Source organism: Barbatula barbatula (genome assembly GCF_947034865.1).
Source record: "Barbatula barbatula genome assembly, chromosome: 23".
Taxonomy (NCBI): Eukaryota; Metazoa; Chordata; class Actinopteri; order Cypriniformes; family Nemacheilidae; genus Barbatula; species Barbatula barbatula.
The window spans coordinates 17,026,141-17,044,077 of NC_136786.1; the positions used below are offsets into that span (position 1 = coordinate 17,026,141).

Sequence of the window (17,937 nt, forward strand, 5' to 3'; positions counted from 1 at the left end):
CATTACTGTATGTAGGGCAAGTTGTCAAGTTTATAAATGTATACTAATTTAAAATGTGCAACTGGCATGGCAATACAAATGTGACAACTGACATTTGTGAAAAACAACCTTGGCAAAAACACACAGTTTAACATTTCTGTCGAAATCTATATTCGTAATATATACCCATGTGTGACAACTTGCCCCGGCCACCCTACATGTAATTGCAAACCGGCTATTGCTGGATAAAATATATTAAATGGGAAAAATTCATTAATTCTCAAAATAGTTAACAGCCTGACGGCTGACAAGCGAAAGAATACGAAACAGAAAGGAAATAGGGGAACGATTTCCATATTCATTTCAAACTGCAGCCGGTAAAATGCTGAAAAAGCAAAACATCTCGTGTTTAATGCAAAACAAGCTCTAGCCAGAATTATTGATGCAGCTGAGTTAATACTGCGAGACTGGTCCGAGATCAGTTTTCTCCCGACTGTCTTTACCGTCTAGGATTAAAACACCATTGGTGGGCCAATGGTGTCTGCATGCTGATAGGATGTATAATTTTACCGGTGAGATTGCCACCAAGTATATTGGGAAAGCACGTGGTGTTTTCTCTAGGTTTTGCATGAATAATGTATTTGTATGCGGAAGGGAATGATATAAAGCTTTATGGTGGGTGTTGCCCAAACCGACTATTAAATTTCAAGCAGGACTGTTTGCCTCATAGATAAATGACAAAACCCAAACAGGGTCTGTGAAACTCTGGTGCACAGGCTAAATGCCCCTAATAGATTTATTCTCGAGAAATGTTTAAAGTCTCAAATCTTTATGACGTCTCAACGTCTCAATTGTTTCTTAATATAGTGACTTTTTGTACATGAAGTGTAGTGACGTATAGTGACGTCTCAACGTTACTTAATACGTCTCAATTGTTCCTTAATATAGTGACTTTTTGTACATGAACTATTTTTGAACTGCAAGAGTTACGCAACAATTAAAAATGCCGGCATACAGCTGCAGACGGCACAAAGTGCACGTACACACAAGACCCCGCTGCACGTAAACACAAAGACAACCGTATTACAGACGAGAAAATAACAGTGCGTAACGTCAAGAGGAAATAACAATATTTCGCCGTTCGATATACTGCGGCGGTCCTGAATGAACCTAAACACGGTTCAAATTGAAAAAGTTTACTTTTCCCTATTTGGTAAAAATGATGCGTTATTTTCCTGACTGGTACTTTCCGTGAGGCTGTGAGGTGTCACACGGCAGAACAAATTTCTTTTGATGTGGGTTTTGAAAAAGGAGCTTGGTTTCCCATCACCAATGTGACAGTTATATTTCCTCTTTCTCTGTAAAATCCTTTACACCGCTGTCCCCTCATCGCTGTCAATCAAACAGCCGAGATCAATACAGTGTCTGGACAGATTTTCCGCTCTCATCCTGAGAGAGATGTAAGACCTTGATGGAGGAAATTAGTCCGGGCTTCGATACCATTAAAGCTGTGTTTTTCGGCTTCAGGCAGATGATTAAGTATGCGCCATTCATCATCTTGTAAAGGACTTTGTTTTTTATTTTGCTGTTAAGCGGCACGACCCCGGGCCAGAAACAACTAATCATGCGTGCTGATTATCATTCAACTCAAAACTAAAAGATGACCTAAGTTCCACAGGTCATGATTTTCTTAAAACGGCTCGGACAATCAATAGCAGTTGATTCGTACCAATCTGAGATAAACATTCATGTGCCTGTTCCATTTGAAAACAAAAATACTGATCCAAAAAGACACATGGGGAATAAACATGCATGAAATATATGATGAAGACTTTACTTACTCGCTTGCCTGGAGGTCCTGGTGGACCAGCTTCTCCAGATGGACCAGGAGGTCCCTTAAACACAGAAAATAAAACAAATATGAACAACTTAGATAAGCAGACGCAGAATTTATCTAAAGCAGCAGATGGGAAAGAAAATACTTCCATTTATAAACAAACGTTTTCATAACTACACTTTCTTTGCCTCGACTGTCGTAGCCAATTTTGGGATAATTAATTGAATGCAATTAGGAGACGCTCTGGGGTTTCGCGAGCACACAAACGTAGGATGGAAAGAAATTTGCAAACTTATTCAGCTGTGTGATTGATGGATTCTAAAATGATGAACTTCTTATCAAAATAAGGGAGCTGTAAGTGTTTGCCTACATCTTGCAGCACAAAACAAACCCACCTCATTTAACTTTCATAGAACTGTGGCTTATAAATGGACCTTGCAATGAATGGCACACAACAGTGATGCTAGACACCCAAACATCAAAAGCTAGATTCTCAAATGTTGAATTTAACAGTAAATTACCTGTTTCCCTGCACTGGGAAATCCAAATTACAATAAAAAATGATCATAAGGTCTGACATTTATGAGCTACCGCTGTGGGCTCAGGCAATGACTTCGGTATGACTTCAGTATATGCAAATATTTGATTGAAGGGATATATTTCTGTGTTTTGATATCCTACTATGGTAGTCAATGGGGTCCAAGAACTGTTTGGCTACAAGCATTCGTCCAAATATCTTTCTCTGTGTCCAACAAAACAAAGAAATGTATACAGATTTGGAACAACTAGAGAGTGAGTAATTCATGACATGATTTCATTTTTGTGTGAACTATCCCTTAAATATATTTATACACCTACACAAGGAGGAAAACTAAATCTCTCAATTTAATTGATTGAAAAATATACATATAGCTGTAAATAAAAAAGGAAGTCAAATAAATTACTGACATAGTAACTTTCAATAACAAATAGTGGACGATAATGCTATTGGCGTACTTTTGCTGCTTTCAGAGTAAAGAAACTTTAATACAATAGGAAAATGTTTTGCGCCGAAATATTGTTATACTCACAGCTTGACCATTCTCTCCATCTTCTCCTTTTTCTCCAGGTCCTCCGTCTATTCCCTGAGATAAGACAGATGTTATTATAAACAAAATTAAAGACGGAAAGAAAAAGGCTGCCAAAAACAATTTAACTGAACAAAGTGATTTTTATCCCTCAACATCTGTGTCAAAGACATTTATAAGAAGAAGACAGATGGATTTTGGCACTTACAGCAACACCTGGCTCACCAGGTGGACCAGGGTCTCCAGGAAAACCAACAGGGCCCTATAGTAACAAAGCAGAAGGTTGACAACAAGGCATTAACTTAAAAGCTTAATATGCACTTAATAAATTCTATAAAACTAAATTTATCAATGTGAGTAGTACACGCTTCAGTAATTCAATTGAATCACCTTGTCTTATTCATCTTGGACTCAAAGCACTACAATAATTTCCAATATGTGAAGGAGATCTCATATTTAATTAGCATAATCCATCTCAAATACCATTTCCTGTTAAAGCAAGGCTCGTTGGTTCTAGGAGATAATTAGAGTTTTTTATTTATTTAACCTCCCTCCACTTTAATATGGCCATGAAAAATCATACGTATATGTATACAAGTTGTGTCACACTTACGGGGTTACCCTTGGGGCCATCATCTCCAGGGGGTCCTTTGGGACCAGCGGGTCCGGCGGCACCAGAGGGACCAGCTTCGCCCTTTTCTCCTCTCTCACCTTTCGGGCCCTGCAGCATATATCAGAAAGATGAAAGGGTCGAATGCAGAGCCCTGAGGCACTTTATGAACTAAATCACCCTGAGAACAATGAGCATAGACACGCTCTACATTCTAATGTGCAAAAGAGTTAATCAGCTATTCATGTCGGTATTGACAGGCTTGGCTTGCGATTGGCCGAATTCCCATCTGTAGATACGCCAGAATATTTATCAATATATTATAGGAAAGTTTACTTTTTAGAAGTTTTTGAGTTATCCGAGTGAGCCGGGAAATGTCCAACAAAAAACACCCATCTGTCTATGCAATCTATCAAAATGAAAGAACCCATCTCTCAACAACATTTCATCATGGCTGATATTCCCAAACCTCTTGTTTTTTAACCCTTTCCGAACCACCTGTACACAGAGTGATTTATCATGATCTATTCAATTTCAGGAGGATACAATCCATTGAAGTGCTCGCGATATGATCTAGAGTTCCTTAACAATAGTGTGAGCGATATTATCTTCCGAATGTTGCGCTAATGAACTGTAGTTTGCATAAAGAGTAAAATCACCTTTTAACAAAAACATTTGGTGACTACAAAGCCAGAAATGAAGTAATTTCACTCACCCCAGGTCCAGGCTCTCCAGCAGGTCCAGGGTTGCCAGCTTCTCCTTGCTCACCCTGTGAAAAATATGAATGGTTTAGCAGAGATATATGGTACAATACTGTACACTGGTGTCAACAACTAGTAAAATAAGAGCAATATTCAAATAAGTCTGTACAGTTAGTAAACATTGTAACATTGTGTTGGGCACAATATCAGATTTTTACTACATGAATATGACCCTTACGGAAATTCACCATGGTTAAAAAAAACATGGCTTTACTTCAGTTAAAAAAATGGTTACTGTACTAAAACTATGGTAAAAAGATAACCATAAAAATAGTTACTATAGTAAAACCATGGTTTTGCAAATAGTGATCAATGCACCAAAAACCTTTATTTACCGTTATTAAACTTTAACCATAAAAAACACATGGTTCATTTTCATAAGGGGATGGCATAAAGAGGTCACAATATGGATATTTTTGTGAAACCTATTGAAATTAAATAAATAAATGGTCTCTATCAGTCAAATTCATCTTTAATTTTGAAATTCATATCTTTTATATATACTCTTTTTTGGCAGAGTGAGTTTGTGACCACTGTGGCACGAATTGTGAAACAGGTTCAAAACCACAACCTACTATGTTGGAATGTCAAGCAAGTACTGGAGCTTAATTTTTAACAATATTATCTGCATGTGGAGTATTAACACAATATCAATAATCACAGTTATTCATATCCCGTTTTTTTTTTTGTCAATGCATTATATTGTGACAGTGCTACACACTAAATAAACAAATGGATATTAAACATTGATTTGAGAGTAAAATATTTTATTATGTGAGATACGTTATTCTTCTAGCATAGTTTTGTATGAAATGGGTTGCATGGGACCACGGCCAATTATAGAGTTTTTTTACCAAAATGAGAATTAGGTATTCCAGAGTGCCCTGTTAAAAAGCTGAATAAAACTTTATATCGAGGCCAGGTTGAAGTGGATAAAAGTACTTCCAACTTCTAATGGACGTAACATAACAGTGACCTGTTACATATTCTAGATTCCTCACAGCAGCCAGCCAGAGCATTAAATATTAATGACCGGTGGACCTGCCGAATAGCGGTGAAATATTGTCAGATCTGCACTGAAGTAGGCATCAATCGTGTTCTTTTACTAATTTAGACAAAAAGGTGACACTTAAAACGAAGTCTATTACAGTGACTCCTAGCAGAGTATCTGTTTGAGAGCAAAAATGAACAGAGCTAGAATTATTCTTACCTTCTCGCCGACGGACCCCATAGCTCCAATTCCACCTGGAGGACCTTGTGCTCCCTGTAATACAAAAAGTTGATATGTTAGGAGGAAAGCCATTATTGTTAAAGCTATTTAGTTCAACAAAGTGATGTAATTTGGTCAAACTGTTGAGAATTATGCTCATACATCAGCACCAGAAGGACCCTGAGGACCTCTGGGACCAGGTGGGCCGGGGGGTCCCTGGAGTGAAAAGAAGACAAATAAGAGACAAATATGAAATTACTATTTGAGCTTTACATTACTATTTGAACGATTTGCTTCACTATTTGAGTTGCCTTGATGATCGCTACTGCTATTCAGTGACCGGTTGTATTATTTAGGTGGATATTCTGCAAACAATATGACATTTATGGTCTGTTTTCCCCAAAGGGACAGACTATTAAATAAATCGATGTAAAGAGTTTAAGCTAAAATAATTAATTAAATAGGTATTCATAAAATAATTTAATATGTTTCAACATGAATGATATAATCAAATGTAATATAATACAGTGAAATATATCATATTAACAATATAAATTGGAAAAACATCTTACCATAGCACCGACGTCTCCATTTTCTCCTTTCTCACCTGACGGTCCAGGAAGACCCTGTTAAAAAGGAAGCATAATCTTATATTTTGATTTTGTGTTAAACATCCTTACATCTTCATACTTATGGTACAATCAATAACATCCAAAGAAGCATCGCTGCTTACAGACAACACAATGAACTTTTGATGAAAAGGGGAAATACTCTGATGCAGATGCTGTAAGCAAGGACAGCAATAACACTTTATTTCTGAACTGGCAGAGAAAGGCAAAGGGCCATATGGCAAATGGAACAGGCAGAGGTGGAGTAAAGGCATGATAATCGAGTTCCAGTGTCGGTGATCTTGAAATATAACAGAGCACCTAATATCCTTCCTTAGATTTTCGTCTGTGAACACTTCAGGGTTATTTTCCTATCTGTGATAGATGTAGTAGACTTTCAACACTAAACACAATATAAAAGCTAACTTAGCCAGCACAGAAACTTATAATCGATGCACAGTCATTACACAGGTCTATATTTTTCTCTGTTCAAAAAATCCCTGAGGATGGGCCCCACGGTATGCGACACACTTCTTTTGCACTCCACTGAGTAACTGTTTGCAAAATTTATCTGTTTTTTCAGTGTAACTAATGGCCAACTAAAAGGCGACTCCATTAAGAATAAATGGTACCTGCTGATAGTGATGTAGAATAGGAATTATGCAAATCAATTAAAGTGGAAACATGCCCCAAAAATGTCCTAATAATATTCTACAACTACTTTACAAAAAATGGGTGTTAACAGTACAAAGTTAATATTGCTTAATGGGAATAACTCACATTTGTTATTAGACCTAATTCTAATTCGCCTTTGTTAAATCGCCTTTGTTAAAAACGGTCAAATTAACTCTCACAATGTAATTATAATCCACACTTTGAGAGTGTGGACTATACAGTATATACACTGTGAGTGTTAATTTGAGATGTAATTTGAGACTGTGTAAGAATGTATCATATTTATCGTGAATGTAGACGACTAGAGTCATTTTAATCTTTGCTTTGAAAAACCACAAAGTTTAACCTGACAACTAAGGCTGCAAAGTATTGAAGAAAACTTGCAATTTCTGATGTGACGCTTAATGTTTGTAAAAGCACTTATATATATATATTACGCTCTCTGCTATGTGTATACTATGCGTACACATTGACTGCAAATAAATATTTGAGAATAAAAATTATTAAATTATTGCCAACTGTTGTGAGATGCACAATAATATGCATATTCTGATACTTTGATCATTTCGATGTATGTTGTAATCATAGTGACAAATAAGGAGAAACATTCATGACGTATCCTTTGTTGAAGGTATAGGACCTCATTGAAAACTCAAAGACCTGAAATGCATTTATTGTTGGATGATTGTACTAGCCATGTGACCCTGGCTATGTGTGTTTGGTCCCTGACATTTACTTCCTAATTGCCCACCGACCGATCACTATACAGTGGCCGTTATTCAAAAATGGCTCGCTGCCAGGCCACACCTATTAAAAGTAAAGAAAATATATATTTTTTCTTATATTTATTCATCCACAACCCAACTGTACCGACAAGTTGGCAGAAGCAAACATTCTTGCTAGTTGATTCTTGGTGAGTTCTCATCAGGGCAGAAGCTCTTAGTCAGAGACCATTAAGACAGACACTTATTACGGCCCAGAGAGTGTGTGTGCTCTAATGGCTATTGGACCGGGTCACTAAATGCAATTAATAAAATCCAAATGGAAGTACATTACGCCCAATTAAAACTCAATTGAATCAAATGAGTCAGAGATTTGGTGGCATAAGAGAACTAGGAGCAGTCGATGTTCCCCATTACCGCAACGACTCGCTTTCAGAGAATCAACTAATTGACGGATGGTGGATTGGTAGAACCCAGATGCTTCACTGTAATATGGTCAAATGGAAAGAAGAATATAGCATGTTTACCACTCAAACATCACATAACTGCTGCGGTCCTATTTTTCTGATCGAGTAGTTTGGTTTACTTTCATACCTTAAACCACATTTAACGTCTTCCCATATTGAACACAACAGAGCAACATGCTTCTTGACCATTAATGCCTTCCAAGTACAGCTGGTTTTTTTGTACAGTATCTGGTCGACAGTGTTATGTCTGCTATTTTGATTTTTACAAGCTGTTTTCTTGCTGACATCTCGCACTCCATGACTAGAAGATGTTATTCCTTATGCATTTATTTGAATGAAAATACATTATAGAACTGCTAAATAAAACAAAGGCTAAATCGCACACGTTTTCATGCTATTGAACTTAATATCGGCTGCAATGTCATTCTCATTACATGACGTGTTGAATAACATCTGTGTGTATGTTAGCCAACTGTTTTTGGATAAATGTTTGTAAGATGGCGAGCTAAATTGCCCCTGAAGGGACGATAAATCATTACTTGTACAAGCTCACATCAATAATATAATCTTGGAAAAATACACAGCAAATCCTCTCAGCTTGATACCGTTATTTATCTTAATTCTCCTTTGTTTTTTCTTTTCTTTGTCTGCGCTCAAGAATTAGTAGCAATGTACTGCCAGCTACCCGCCTTTACTCTTCATGCAATACACTGCGCAGTCAGTCTGGACTTCTTCACGTGGCGATTCTATCAGCGGGTTAGTCAAAAGGAAATCAATTCACGTCTGAAACAGCTCCCAGTTCATCTGCTTTCCAAGGCAACCGGCGAATAGCCTGTGCTGTATTAATCTGGGTTACCATGAGACACATTCACAATGCGACACAAGTCTGATAATAACTGGGGAGGTGTTTGACACAATGGAACTCACCTGCAGACCAATGGGACCAGGAGGTCCTGGGAAGCCCCTGGCTCCTTCATCTCCCTTCTGTCCAAACATACCCTGCTGTCCACGGGGACCTGGTTCTCCATCAGCTCCCTGAGAGTGGCATGAGATTTGATCAGAGTCTAAATACTGTATATACTTTACTGTATCACAAATGGCAAACATAATGGATGGGTTTAGTTTGCAGTGCAGTCAGGACGTACAGCAGGTCCAGGAGCTCCGATAGGACCCTGAAGGCCAGACGGACCTGGAGGACCCTGGTGGACAACATAGAGAAGATATTGATCAGATATTGATCAAGATGAAGAGCAACTTGGGATGTGTTAACACTGAAATAAATCTGAAATAAACGTACATTTATTTAAATAAAATATAATCAAATAAATAATAATATAACATAATTTAACATACATAATACACCACAGGCCTTGATAACATAAAATAGTTTCAGTTTTGTTTGAAAAACAAATACTGAAATATAAATAAACTGAAATAAAAGTAAATTAAATAAAAAATAACATTTATGTTATTTGAAATGAAATATTATAGGCCTGAATAATATATTACAGCCCTAAATATTATATCGTATGCCTAGTTTTATTTGGAAAAACTAAAATTTAAATAAAATAAAATAAATAAACAGAAATTAAATATTAAATAATAAATATTTAAAGAAGTAGTTCACTTAAAAATGTGCCCCCATTCATTTCCCATGGTATTAAAAATAAATTAAATAAATTAAAAATAAACGAATACTGAAATTAAATAATTATTATTTTTTGTTTTACAACATTAATTGTATTAAAAATAATTAAAAATAAATTAGGTATCAACAGGGTTTCATGGGCATATTTACTCACCTGTTCACCTTTGTCAGCTTTACTTCCCTTCTGGCCCGGTTCCCCAACTTCTCCCTGGAAACACGTTTTAAAGTGAGCCAATAAATGCCTGTCTTGCATTTTAATAACCATAAACATGTTTTTGCAGTAAAAATCACCCACTGGTGATTGTAACGGAAAGAGCAATGTCTAAGTCAACAGTTTAGTAAATAGTCTGGCGTAGCCATTGACCATCATGGAATTTTACTGTAAATTATAAACATTGTTTCAGAACAAGCCGTGATGGCCTGATAAAGCACAGCTAGAACATATTCGTGGCACGTAAGCCTGCGAATCTTGTTAGAGGATGCTGATGGAGAGACAACGTTTATGGTACCCTACGCTAATTCCATTATAGACTGCCTTTGCTGCTGATGATGGATATGCGGCAGAGGCGATCTGCGGGGAGACGGGCGGGCAATTTCAGTTGTGTTAGTGATGATGAAGAGTGATTACAGATCTGTTCTGCCCAACAAGTGGCTGTGGGTGAGGAATTCTGGGAAGAGGTGCGAGTGGTTTGGTTACTGGCTGTACACTGCAAAAGCATTCTGAATCAGTGTTTTTGTCTCGTTTTCCTGTAAAAGTATTAAACCACGTAACTGACTGAGGGAAATTGCATCAGATATGTTGTTTTAAAATGTAGTGAGGTTAATGCCTAAAAAACAGGAAAGTAAATGTAAAAACAAATCAAATTTAGTTTAATTCAAGACATATTCTTATGCAATTTGCTTATCTTCATTTAGAAAACTATTTTGCAGTGTAAGCCTTTTACTATATCTTCAGAGGGTGTGTTTGTCTCTTTTGTGTTGATGTAAAACTAAACTTTCATTTAGCCATGAGTGTGTAGCAGTAAGATCTACGTGAGAAAAGTAAAATCATTTTGAAGTGGCAATTGGGAAAGTGGGATCTGCCACACCAAGAGAGAATTGTATTTTTAATGTATTAGTATGTTAAGTATACAGCACTTAGGCTTGTAACCTACAAAGTTTACCTAATGTCTCAATTTACCTTGTCACCATCTTCTCCAGGTGGACCCTGAGGTCCTGCTGGACCAGGCAGACCAACCGAACCTTGGACTCCATCACGACCGGCTGGACCGGAAGGACCTCTCTCTCCCTGAACAACACACATACACTCTTAAACTTAGACAAAGCTTTATAAAAGCAATTCAAATGACATTAATCGAGTTCCATATCTGATCGGCTCATTTACCGGGGCACCCTTCTCTCCAGCAGGTCCTGGGGGTCCTTGAGGTCCACCACGTCCAGACAAACCGATGGGGCCAGCAGGTCCTGCCGCTCCTCTCTCACCGGGAGAACCCTGGATGAAATATGGATGTACATTTAGTGTTGTCAATCCAAATATAAGTTTCGGCGTTGAGTGATCATACTGCAGTTTCATAAAGCATTTTTAGATGCATTCCTGAATACTGCTTATGTATGTCTACTGCATAAATAACTTCCAAACATAGAAAGCTAGATACAGAGATACAGCTCTGTTAAGGCACTGAACCTACACTTGGTATAAACCAACCCCAGCCCAGTAAAACTATAAAGCCGAGGAAGAAGTCTCTTATGTTTCTGAAAATATTCTGTGTAACGACCAGGGCATTGCTATGCGATTTTGAATATTTTTAATGTGTTGCTATGTGATCGCTAATGTGTTCTGGATAGTTACCCACAAGCCCAAGTCATATAAGCCCTCGTCTGTATCTCTTTATTATTCAGCTCTCTACTGCAGATATGGCTCGGTCCCTTCTCAGATGTAAGTTTATGTGATTTTTCATCACATACAACTGGGGCTCAACCTAAGGTTTCATCGTGTCCATAGAACAAACAGGTTTCTGCACCACCTTTGTTCGAATTCCAAACAAAAATATTACATTCTGGCAAAAGGTCATAAACGATGGTTTGAGGATTTAGCCCAAACAGCCTTTAGGGCATTTGATGAACTTTTGTGAATCAAACTATCAAAACACAGCAACATCATTCTGGAAATGTATTTAAAGTGACGACCCCTACTATATATGACGACCCCTACTTCTTATCTGTCTATTTCAATGTGGTTTCATTTGTAGACCTCAGCATCTTCATACAAATGCAAATGTGTTCTTTATCGGACTGACACAGCTGAATTTAAAACTCCCCAATTACTTTTCATCCATCCGTTCTAATCTCACGCTGTGCCGTCAGGTCCGAAATAAGAACAATTATATGGTGACAATGCTTATCTACTTTCTCAAGAGAAATGAATCAGCGAGGAAAAGAATTCGGTTTTAATTCAAAGGGGTCTGGGAGACGTTGAATACCCATTGTCACATGTAACGGGTATGGTGTAAAATGTCAAGAGGAAGTAATTATGGACGGAAGATGTGAATTTCTCTGGACTCCGATCGTCGCCCCCTAGTGTAAACTCATGGCACTTCATACTTGAAGGGAGCTGTGCGCTTTGGTGAGATATGCATCAACAGTGCTCTTCTTTTTTATTTGTGCTTGGCTGTGAAGTACACACTTTTTTCAAATCCTTAATGGTGTTTTTGAGCCTTAGATCTTTCTGACCACTCCCTCAACTCGCTGAGGCTCCTAAATATTGAATGTTGCTTTTGGGAGAATGAGTTTCCTGCATTAAGTGATGAGAAACCATGGTAACAGAGTACTTACAACGGGACCGGGTGGACCCTGAGGGCCCTCTGCTCCTTTCAAACCAGATGGACCCTGCACAAGGTGAGAGAGAGAGAGAGAGAGAGAGAGAGAGAGAGAGAGAGAGAGCGAGAGAGAGAGAGAGAGAGAGAGAGAGAGAGAGAGAGAGAGAGAGAGAGAGAAAGAACAAAACATGGGTAAATCAAAGCCTAATAAACAACTTTACACTGGAGGGTCAACCATGTTTTTTTCCCATCTGCATTATCTGATGTGTCATCTATTGGATTTCAAAGGCAGATAAAATACAGTGCAAACAAATCCAGCTAGACCAAACTAAACAAGTTATATTCAAATCCAATCATAATTATTCTATTTATTTCATCTATTTCTAGGAATTTTCGTCCACAAAAGCTTACAAATGAGAGACAAACACCAGGGAGGAAACTAAGTTATTCACTTTCAGCTGCCAAACGGTTAATCGTGATTAATCGCATCCAGAATTTTTGCATCTTTGAATAATGTATTTCCGTGAACTGCTCATATTTATTTAGGACATATTTAGATGCATTTTATATATATATAATATATATTTATTAATATTCATCAATCATTTACATTATACTGTATATATGTTTATACATTTTTATATCGTATATTTTTCTGAAAATATATGCATGTATGTCCATGTGTTTATAAATGCAAAATGAATATGCACAGTACACAGACAAACTTTTAAAGACAAACTTTTATTCTGGATGCAATTAATCGTTTGATTAATCTTTTGAATAACTGCAATTCCAGCAAATTTCTCTAAAAAAAATGTTTACATTTCTTTCCATTTTCATGGTGTTTCTATCCAAACAAAAATAGTGTTGTGGGCGATTCTAGATTGTAGATAAAAGTCCTTAAATCCGTACGCTTTCACATTCCTTGACAAATTGTTTTAAAAAAAAGTGTATTAGCGCTGACAAATGTTTTGCAGTTACGTTTAAATTTAAGAGTCAGTGACTGAGAGAAAGAGCGAGAGACTTCGGCGCTGACAAAATAATGTACATTTAACTCTGCGTGAATGTATCATGACTTCTGCTTCTAAAAGAATCTTTGTTTTTGGATGGATTAGAGAGAAAACTGACAGCGGGTTTTGGTCTTTCTCGACTCTGCAATTCATTAATCTTCTGTCTGACAGTGACATCCACAGAACTCTATCTGCCTTCTGCTTCTGCCTCAACAAGATTGATATTTATTGGCCTGTTTGAGGTCTCCCGCAGAATGCTTGTCAGCTGGGGCACGGTAAAAATCAAAGAGTCGACAAGAGATTGCATGTGTGTGTGCATTTGGAGGGGGTAAGTTTGTGATATGAATGTACTGTATACGTAAATCGGGGTCTCAAAATACTGCTACTGCTACTGAAGCCCCTCAAGAATGAAAGCAAAATCAGCCCTACAAATCATTCACAAATCATTTTCACTCTTAACGCTATTCCCTATTATCGTTTCCTAATGTTATATCTACATAGCACATCGCTGCTGTCATTCTGAATTCACATATCTCCTCATTTTGTGATTTTTATTTTTTGACATAAATCATTATTATTAGTCCCCCATTATGTTTGTCACTGAGTTTCTGCTACTTGCCAACCAATAAAAGTATAAAAAGTGCTTGTCAACTTTGACAACAAAGTATTTAATCATTTGGAAAGTAAAGTGTTTCCATTTCCTGAAAAACAGCGATCAACTAAAGTTTTCGAGTGACAGCAACAATATAAAACAATGGGATATGAAGGAGTCTCTCAACTCCTAAAAAAGCCTTTGGACAAATCAATATATTCATAACTGTACCCAAAACAGTTTATAGTTATATTCGTGACTTTAAAAAACATATATTTGTTGTGACTGTTGAAACTGTCCCCGGTAGATATGGACCAACAGCCCGGGGTAATTTGAGGTCGCTGAGATAAATGAATTTTCTGAGTTCTGAGTGTCAGTGTTATAAGGTCTGCTGCCTGTTTATGCAGTCTTGACTAAAACTTCCATCTGGGAATAACAGCCTGAAGATGTATATGTTTTATAAATGTCCTTGTGGGTGCATCTGTGTGTGCCAGGGCTTGGGGAGGGTGCCCTTGCGTGCGTGTGTGTGTCTGTGGACTTGAGATTGCCTCTCTAAAGGGCAGACACACACAGTGGCCCCAGTAATGACTCTTGCTGTCCTAAGATGGGAAAAAAATCGGCCAGTAGAAAACAATCAGCTTCCAAGTAGAAAGCCAGAGCTCGCCGTTGACCTTGAGATCAAACATCAGCAATGAACAAACAACCTCGTCTCCCAAAATCTAATTGGCATCATTTCCAATTAAATCATTCGCTGCCCAGATCATGAATATAAAGGAAAACAACAAACTTGGTAAAGTGAAGTATAGCTGAATATTATCCGCAAGCAATTTATTGTGTTTTTGTTTCAAACAAATCTGTTAAGGTTATTCGTCCTATCAAAGTCCTCGCGGAGTGTTCTGGTTCAATTCCTTGACTGTAATGAGGCAGATCTGCTGTGTAACTCCCTTTAACATCAGCGCGATTCATTTGCGGCGGAGCCGTGATCTTACCGTCGCTCCAGGAAGACCTCGCTCTCCTGGGAATCCTCTCAGACCTGGAGGGCCATCTTTTCCAGGACTGCCCTGAGGACCTGGATCTCCCTGCGGACGGACAGTCGCAAGGGTTTAGACAATTACAATATTGATTTCATTTAGGGTATAAATAGCCATAAAGTTTATAATAAATATACATTTTAACCACAAAATGGATTGTCGGTTGATTCTAATGAGCTTGATTCGGTTTAAACTAAAATCCTAGTTTGCTTAAAATCAAGTGTTGCTACAAAAGTATTAACAGAATTGTTCATTCAAATGACTTTTATTACTTTACAGCACAATTAAAGTTAAAGTGTGTTTAAATTTAACCAATATATTCCCCGAAACGTCATTGGTCAGGAAAATAGATGTCGTTGTGTTTTCTGACTTGTTATTTTGTTTCTGGAATATTTGTTGTGCTTTATGGTTTGTTAATGTGTTTTCAGATTTGTAATAGTGATTCAGGATTAGTTTTTTGGCTTTTAGATTTGTTGTTTATTTTGCGATTTGTTGTTTTGTTTGGCACTTTGCGGCTTCCGTAGTTAGGCCAATGATGCAGCAATGAAATTGGGAGAATCAAGCTACTATTTTAAGTATTTTTTTCTTTGTACTTTAGTAATTGTCTGTTTCAAACCAATGAAGCCGACCCTCACAAAAACTTGCATTGTGTCTTTCGGGGCCAACAAGTTCCATAAAACAGTTAACTTCAATCAGACGGGCCCTTTATCCATCAACAGACTGGATACTTGAGAGCTTTGAGAGAGAAGATGGAGATTTGCTTAACACAATTGTAGTCCTACAAAAAAATACATCTTCACTTGACCTCCATGTCTTACGACCTAGTAGATGATGTGCATTTTGATTGGATCACTGAGTAGCATTACAATAGTGTGGTATTTTGCTAATAACTTTGGGAAACCAACAAGTGAAATCAGACTTCAGAAAGAGTCAGATTGTGGCAGCACTCTCTCTGCCTCCAGTGCGTTCACTCACATCTGACGGACCGTCTAAAGTGGGCCGATCAAGCTGATTAAAGTGTCTCCATTCAGGAGTGGCAGAAATTGAAACCGAGACAGGAAGGGCGGATGCTCGAAGAAATTCCATCCATATTTTCAAAAGCAGAATTTAGGTTGTGTAAAAATGTAATGCGCTACAGAACGGGTTGTTGGGCATCTACATGGTATTTTTTTTTCTTAAAAAAATACAGCAATAACCTTGACTATCATTTGATTGACTAATTTATGTTTCTAAAAAAAATGTTGGTGTTAAATAATTTTTTATGCCATTCTATGCCAAATTATATTTTTAAAATCAAACAAAGACTGTTAATCTTTCCCTATTGTCTATAGTGGTTATGGCCTATGATTATGTATTTATGTTTTTTATAACTATCAGTAATATGTACTGTGTGTAAAACATGCAGAAACTTACCTTTGCACCTTCTTTTCCACCAGCACCTGGAAGACCTTGCTCTCCAGGCGGACCAGGGGGTCCAGGATGTCCTCTCTCACCATTGGGACCAGTCTCTCCTGTAGGACCCTTTCAAGAACATTACATAAGCATTTGTGAGCTTGACAGCCGTTCAGTTTTTGTATAAACGAAAGGGCACCAAAATACATCTACAATGCAAACCGACAATGCAAACACATGAAAACTCACCTGAGGCCCTACAACCCCTCCAGGTCCAGGTGGGCCAGTTTTGCCTTGGAATCCCTAGGACCAAATTTAACAGCAATAAATGAAAATCTGAAATGACTGAATAGCCAGTAGACAATCTATCTAATCTATCCATCCATCATCCTAAACAAATTTCCCATGAGCAGACATGTGACAAACGAGCATCTCCCAGACGATCAGACAGAGCAGGAAGATGCACCCACATGCTTGAACACCTGACCAATGATGTCTGATATTCAAGCTAATGCTGAGATGCAGCAAGTGTGCAACAATTCACTTACCGTCTCACCGCGCTGGCCAGGGTGACCGGGCAGCCCGTCCTTTCCAGCTGGTCCCTACAAAACAAAAATAAATAAAGTATTAGTTACGTGACATAGACGATTCCATGGTGTTTAAAACAGTACATGTACTCACAGGGGGACCTTTTGGCCCTGGGAAACCAACAGGACCCTGGGGGCCTTGAGGTCCCTGGAACAGACAAGAAAAATTTACATTTAGTCTAATTTATAAATAAGTTAGTAACGCATGATCGCCATATTTCAACACCAAAAAAATAGACTATATGAAAGATATAATACATTCAAATCCATAAAATGGAAGCTGCAGAGTTAATATACACACACAACACATTAATAAATTATTATGAACCAAAACTATATAGAGTCTGAATCAACATTCAACAACAACATAAAACATCTGTAACATCCAGACGGACAAATAAAGAGGAAAATCACATTAAAGAGAGGTAAACAGAGGCATGCCAGAAACAAACAACACAACATCAGGTTTCGCTGTGATGTAAGCTTTTGCCTACAGGCTTCCAGTAGTCTAATGCTGAAGAGATCTTTATAAATCTATAATAGCTTCCAGATGAAAACAAGAGTCGGTTGGGAAGTCCTCTTATCTGGAGTTCGCCCACATGCTGAGCTTCTTGAAAATGCATCTCTCTTACTAACAGCACTAAGGGATGAAAACGTTTTCTGATGCAGTGCATTCTGGGTAGCACTTACTCTTTCACCAGGTGGACCAGGTGGACCGTCATTGCCTGCTGTGCCCTGTGAGATAATAGGAGAGAATATAACGACTGTTTAAAGGTAGTGGCTTACGAAAATAAACCACTTCGTGGTTAGAGGCATGAATACAAAAGTTGTACCTTAGGGCCCGATTTTCCTGTTGGACCTCTGGCACCACGTGCCCCTCGGGGACCCTAAAAGTTTAACAAGGCTCAGTGACGCTGCAAAGCTT

The 17,937-nt window shown here is 37.9% G+C and overlaps 1 protein-coding gene across 1 annotated transcript in view; it reads right to left on the reverse strand.

The window, feature by feature from the left end:
- Positions 1–17,937, reverse strand: part of col11a1a (collagen, type XI, alpha 1a) — a gene marked incomplete at its 5' end in the record, with an annotated part of 58,166 nt that overhangs the window by 7,884 nt on the left and 32,345 nt on the right. Inside the window, 21 exons of the mRNA XM_079447632.1 lie at positions 1,821–1,874; positions 2,887–2,940; positions 3,092–3,145; positions 3,497–3,604; positions 4,209–4,262; positions 5,465–5,518; positions 5,627–5,680; positions 6,037–6,090; positions 8,864–8,971; positions 9,082–9,135; positions 9,739–9,792; positions 10,765–10,872; positions 10,969–11,076; positions 12,417–12,470; positions 14,992–15,081; positions 16,447–16,554; positions 16,675–16,728; positions 16,974–17,027; positions 17,107–17,160; positions 17,703–17,747; positions 17,846–17,899. Coding sequence (XP_079303758.1) covers positions 1,821–1,874; positions 2,887–2,940; positions 3,092–3,145; positions 3,497–3,604; positions 4,209–4,262; positions 5,465–5,518; positions 5,627–5,680; positions 6,037–6,090; positions 8,864–8,971; positions 9,082–9,135; positions 9,739–9,792; positions 10,765–10,872; positions 10,969–11,076; positions 12,417–12,470; positions 14,992–15,081; positions 16,447–16,554; positions 16,675–16,728; positions 16,974–17,027; positions 17,107–17,160; positions 17,703–17,747; positions 17,846–17,899 — 1,431 coding nt within the window. The remainder of the gene's footprint in view (positions 1–1,820; positions 1,875–2,886; positions 2,941–3,091; positions 3,146–3,496; positions 3,605–4,208; positions 4,263–5,464; positions 5,519–5,626; positions 5,681–6,036; positions 6,091–8,863; positions 8,972–9,081; positions 9,136–9,738; positions 9,793–10,764; positions 10,873–10,968; positions 11,077–12,416; positions 12,471–14,991; positions 15,082–16,446; positions 16,555–16,674; positions 16,729–16,973; positions 17,028–17,106; positions 17,161–17,702; positions 17,748–17,845; positions 17,900–17,937) is intronic.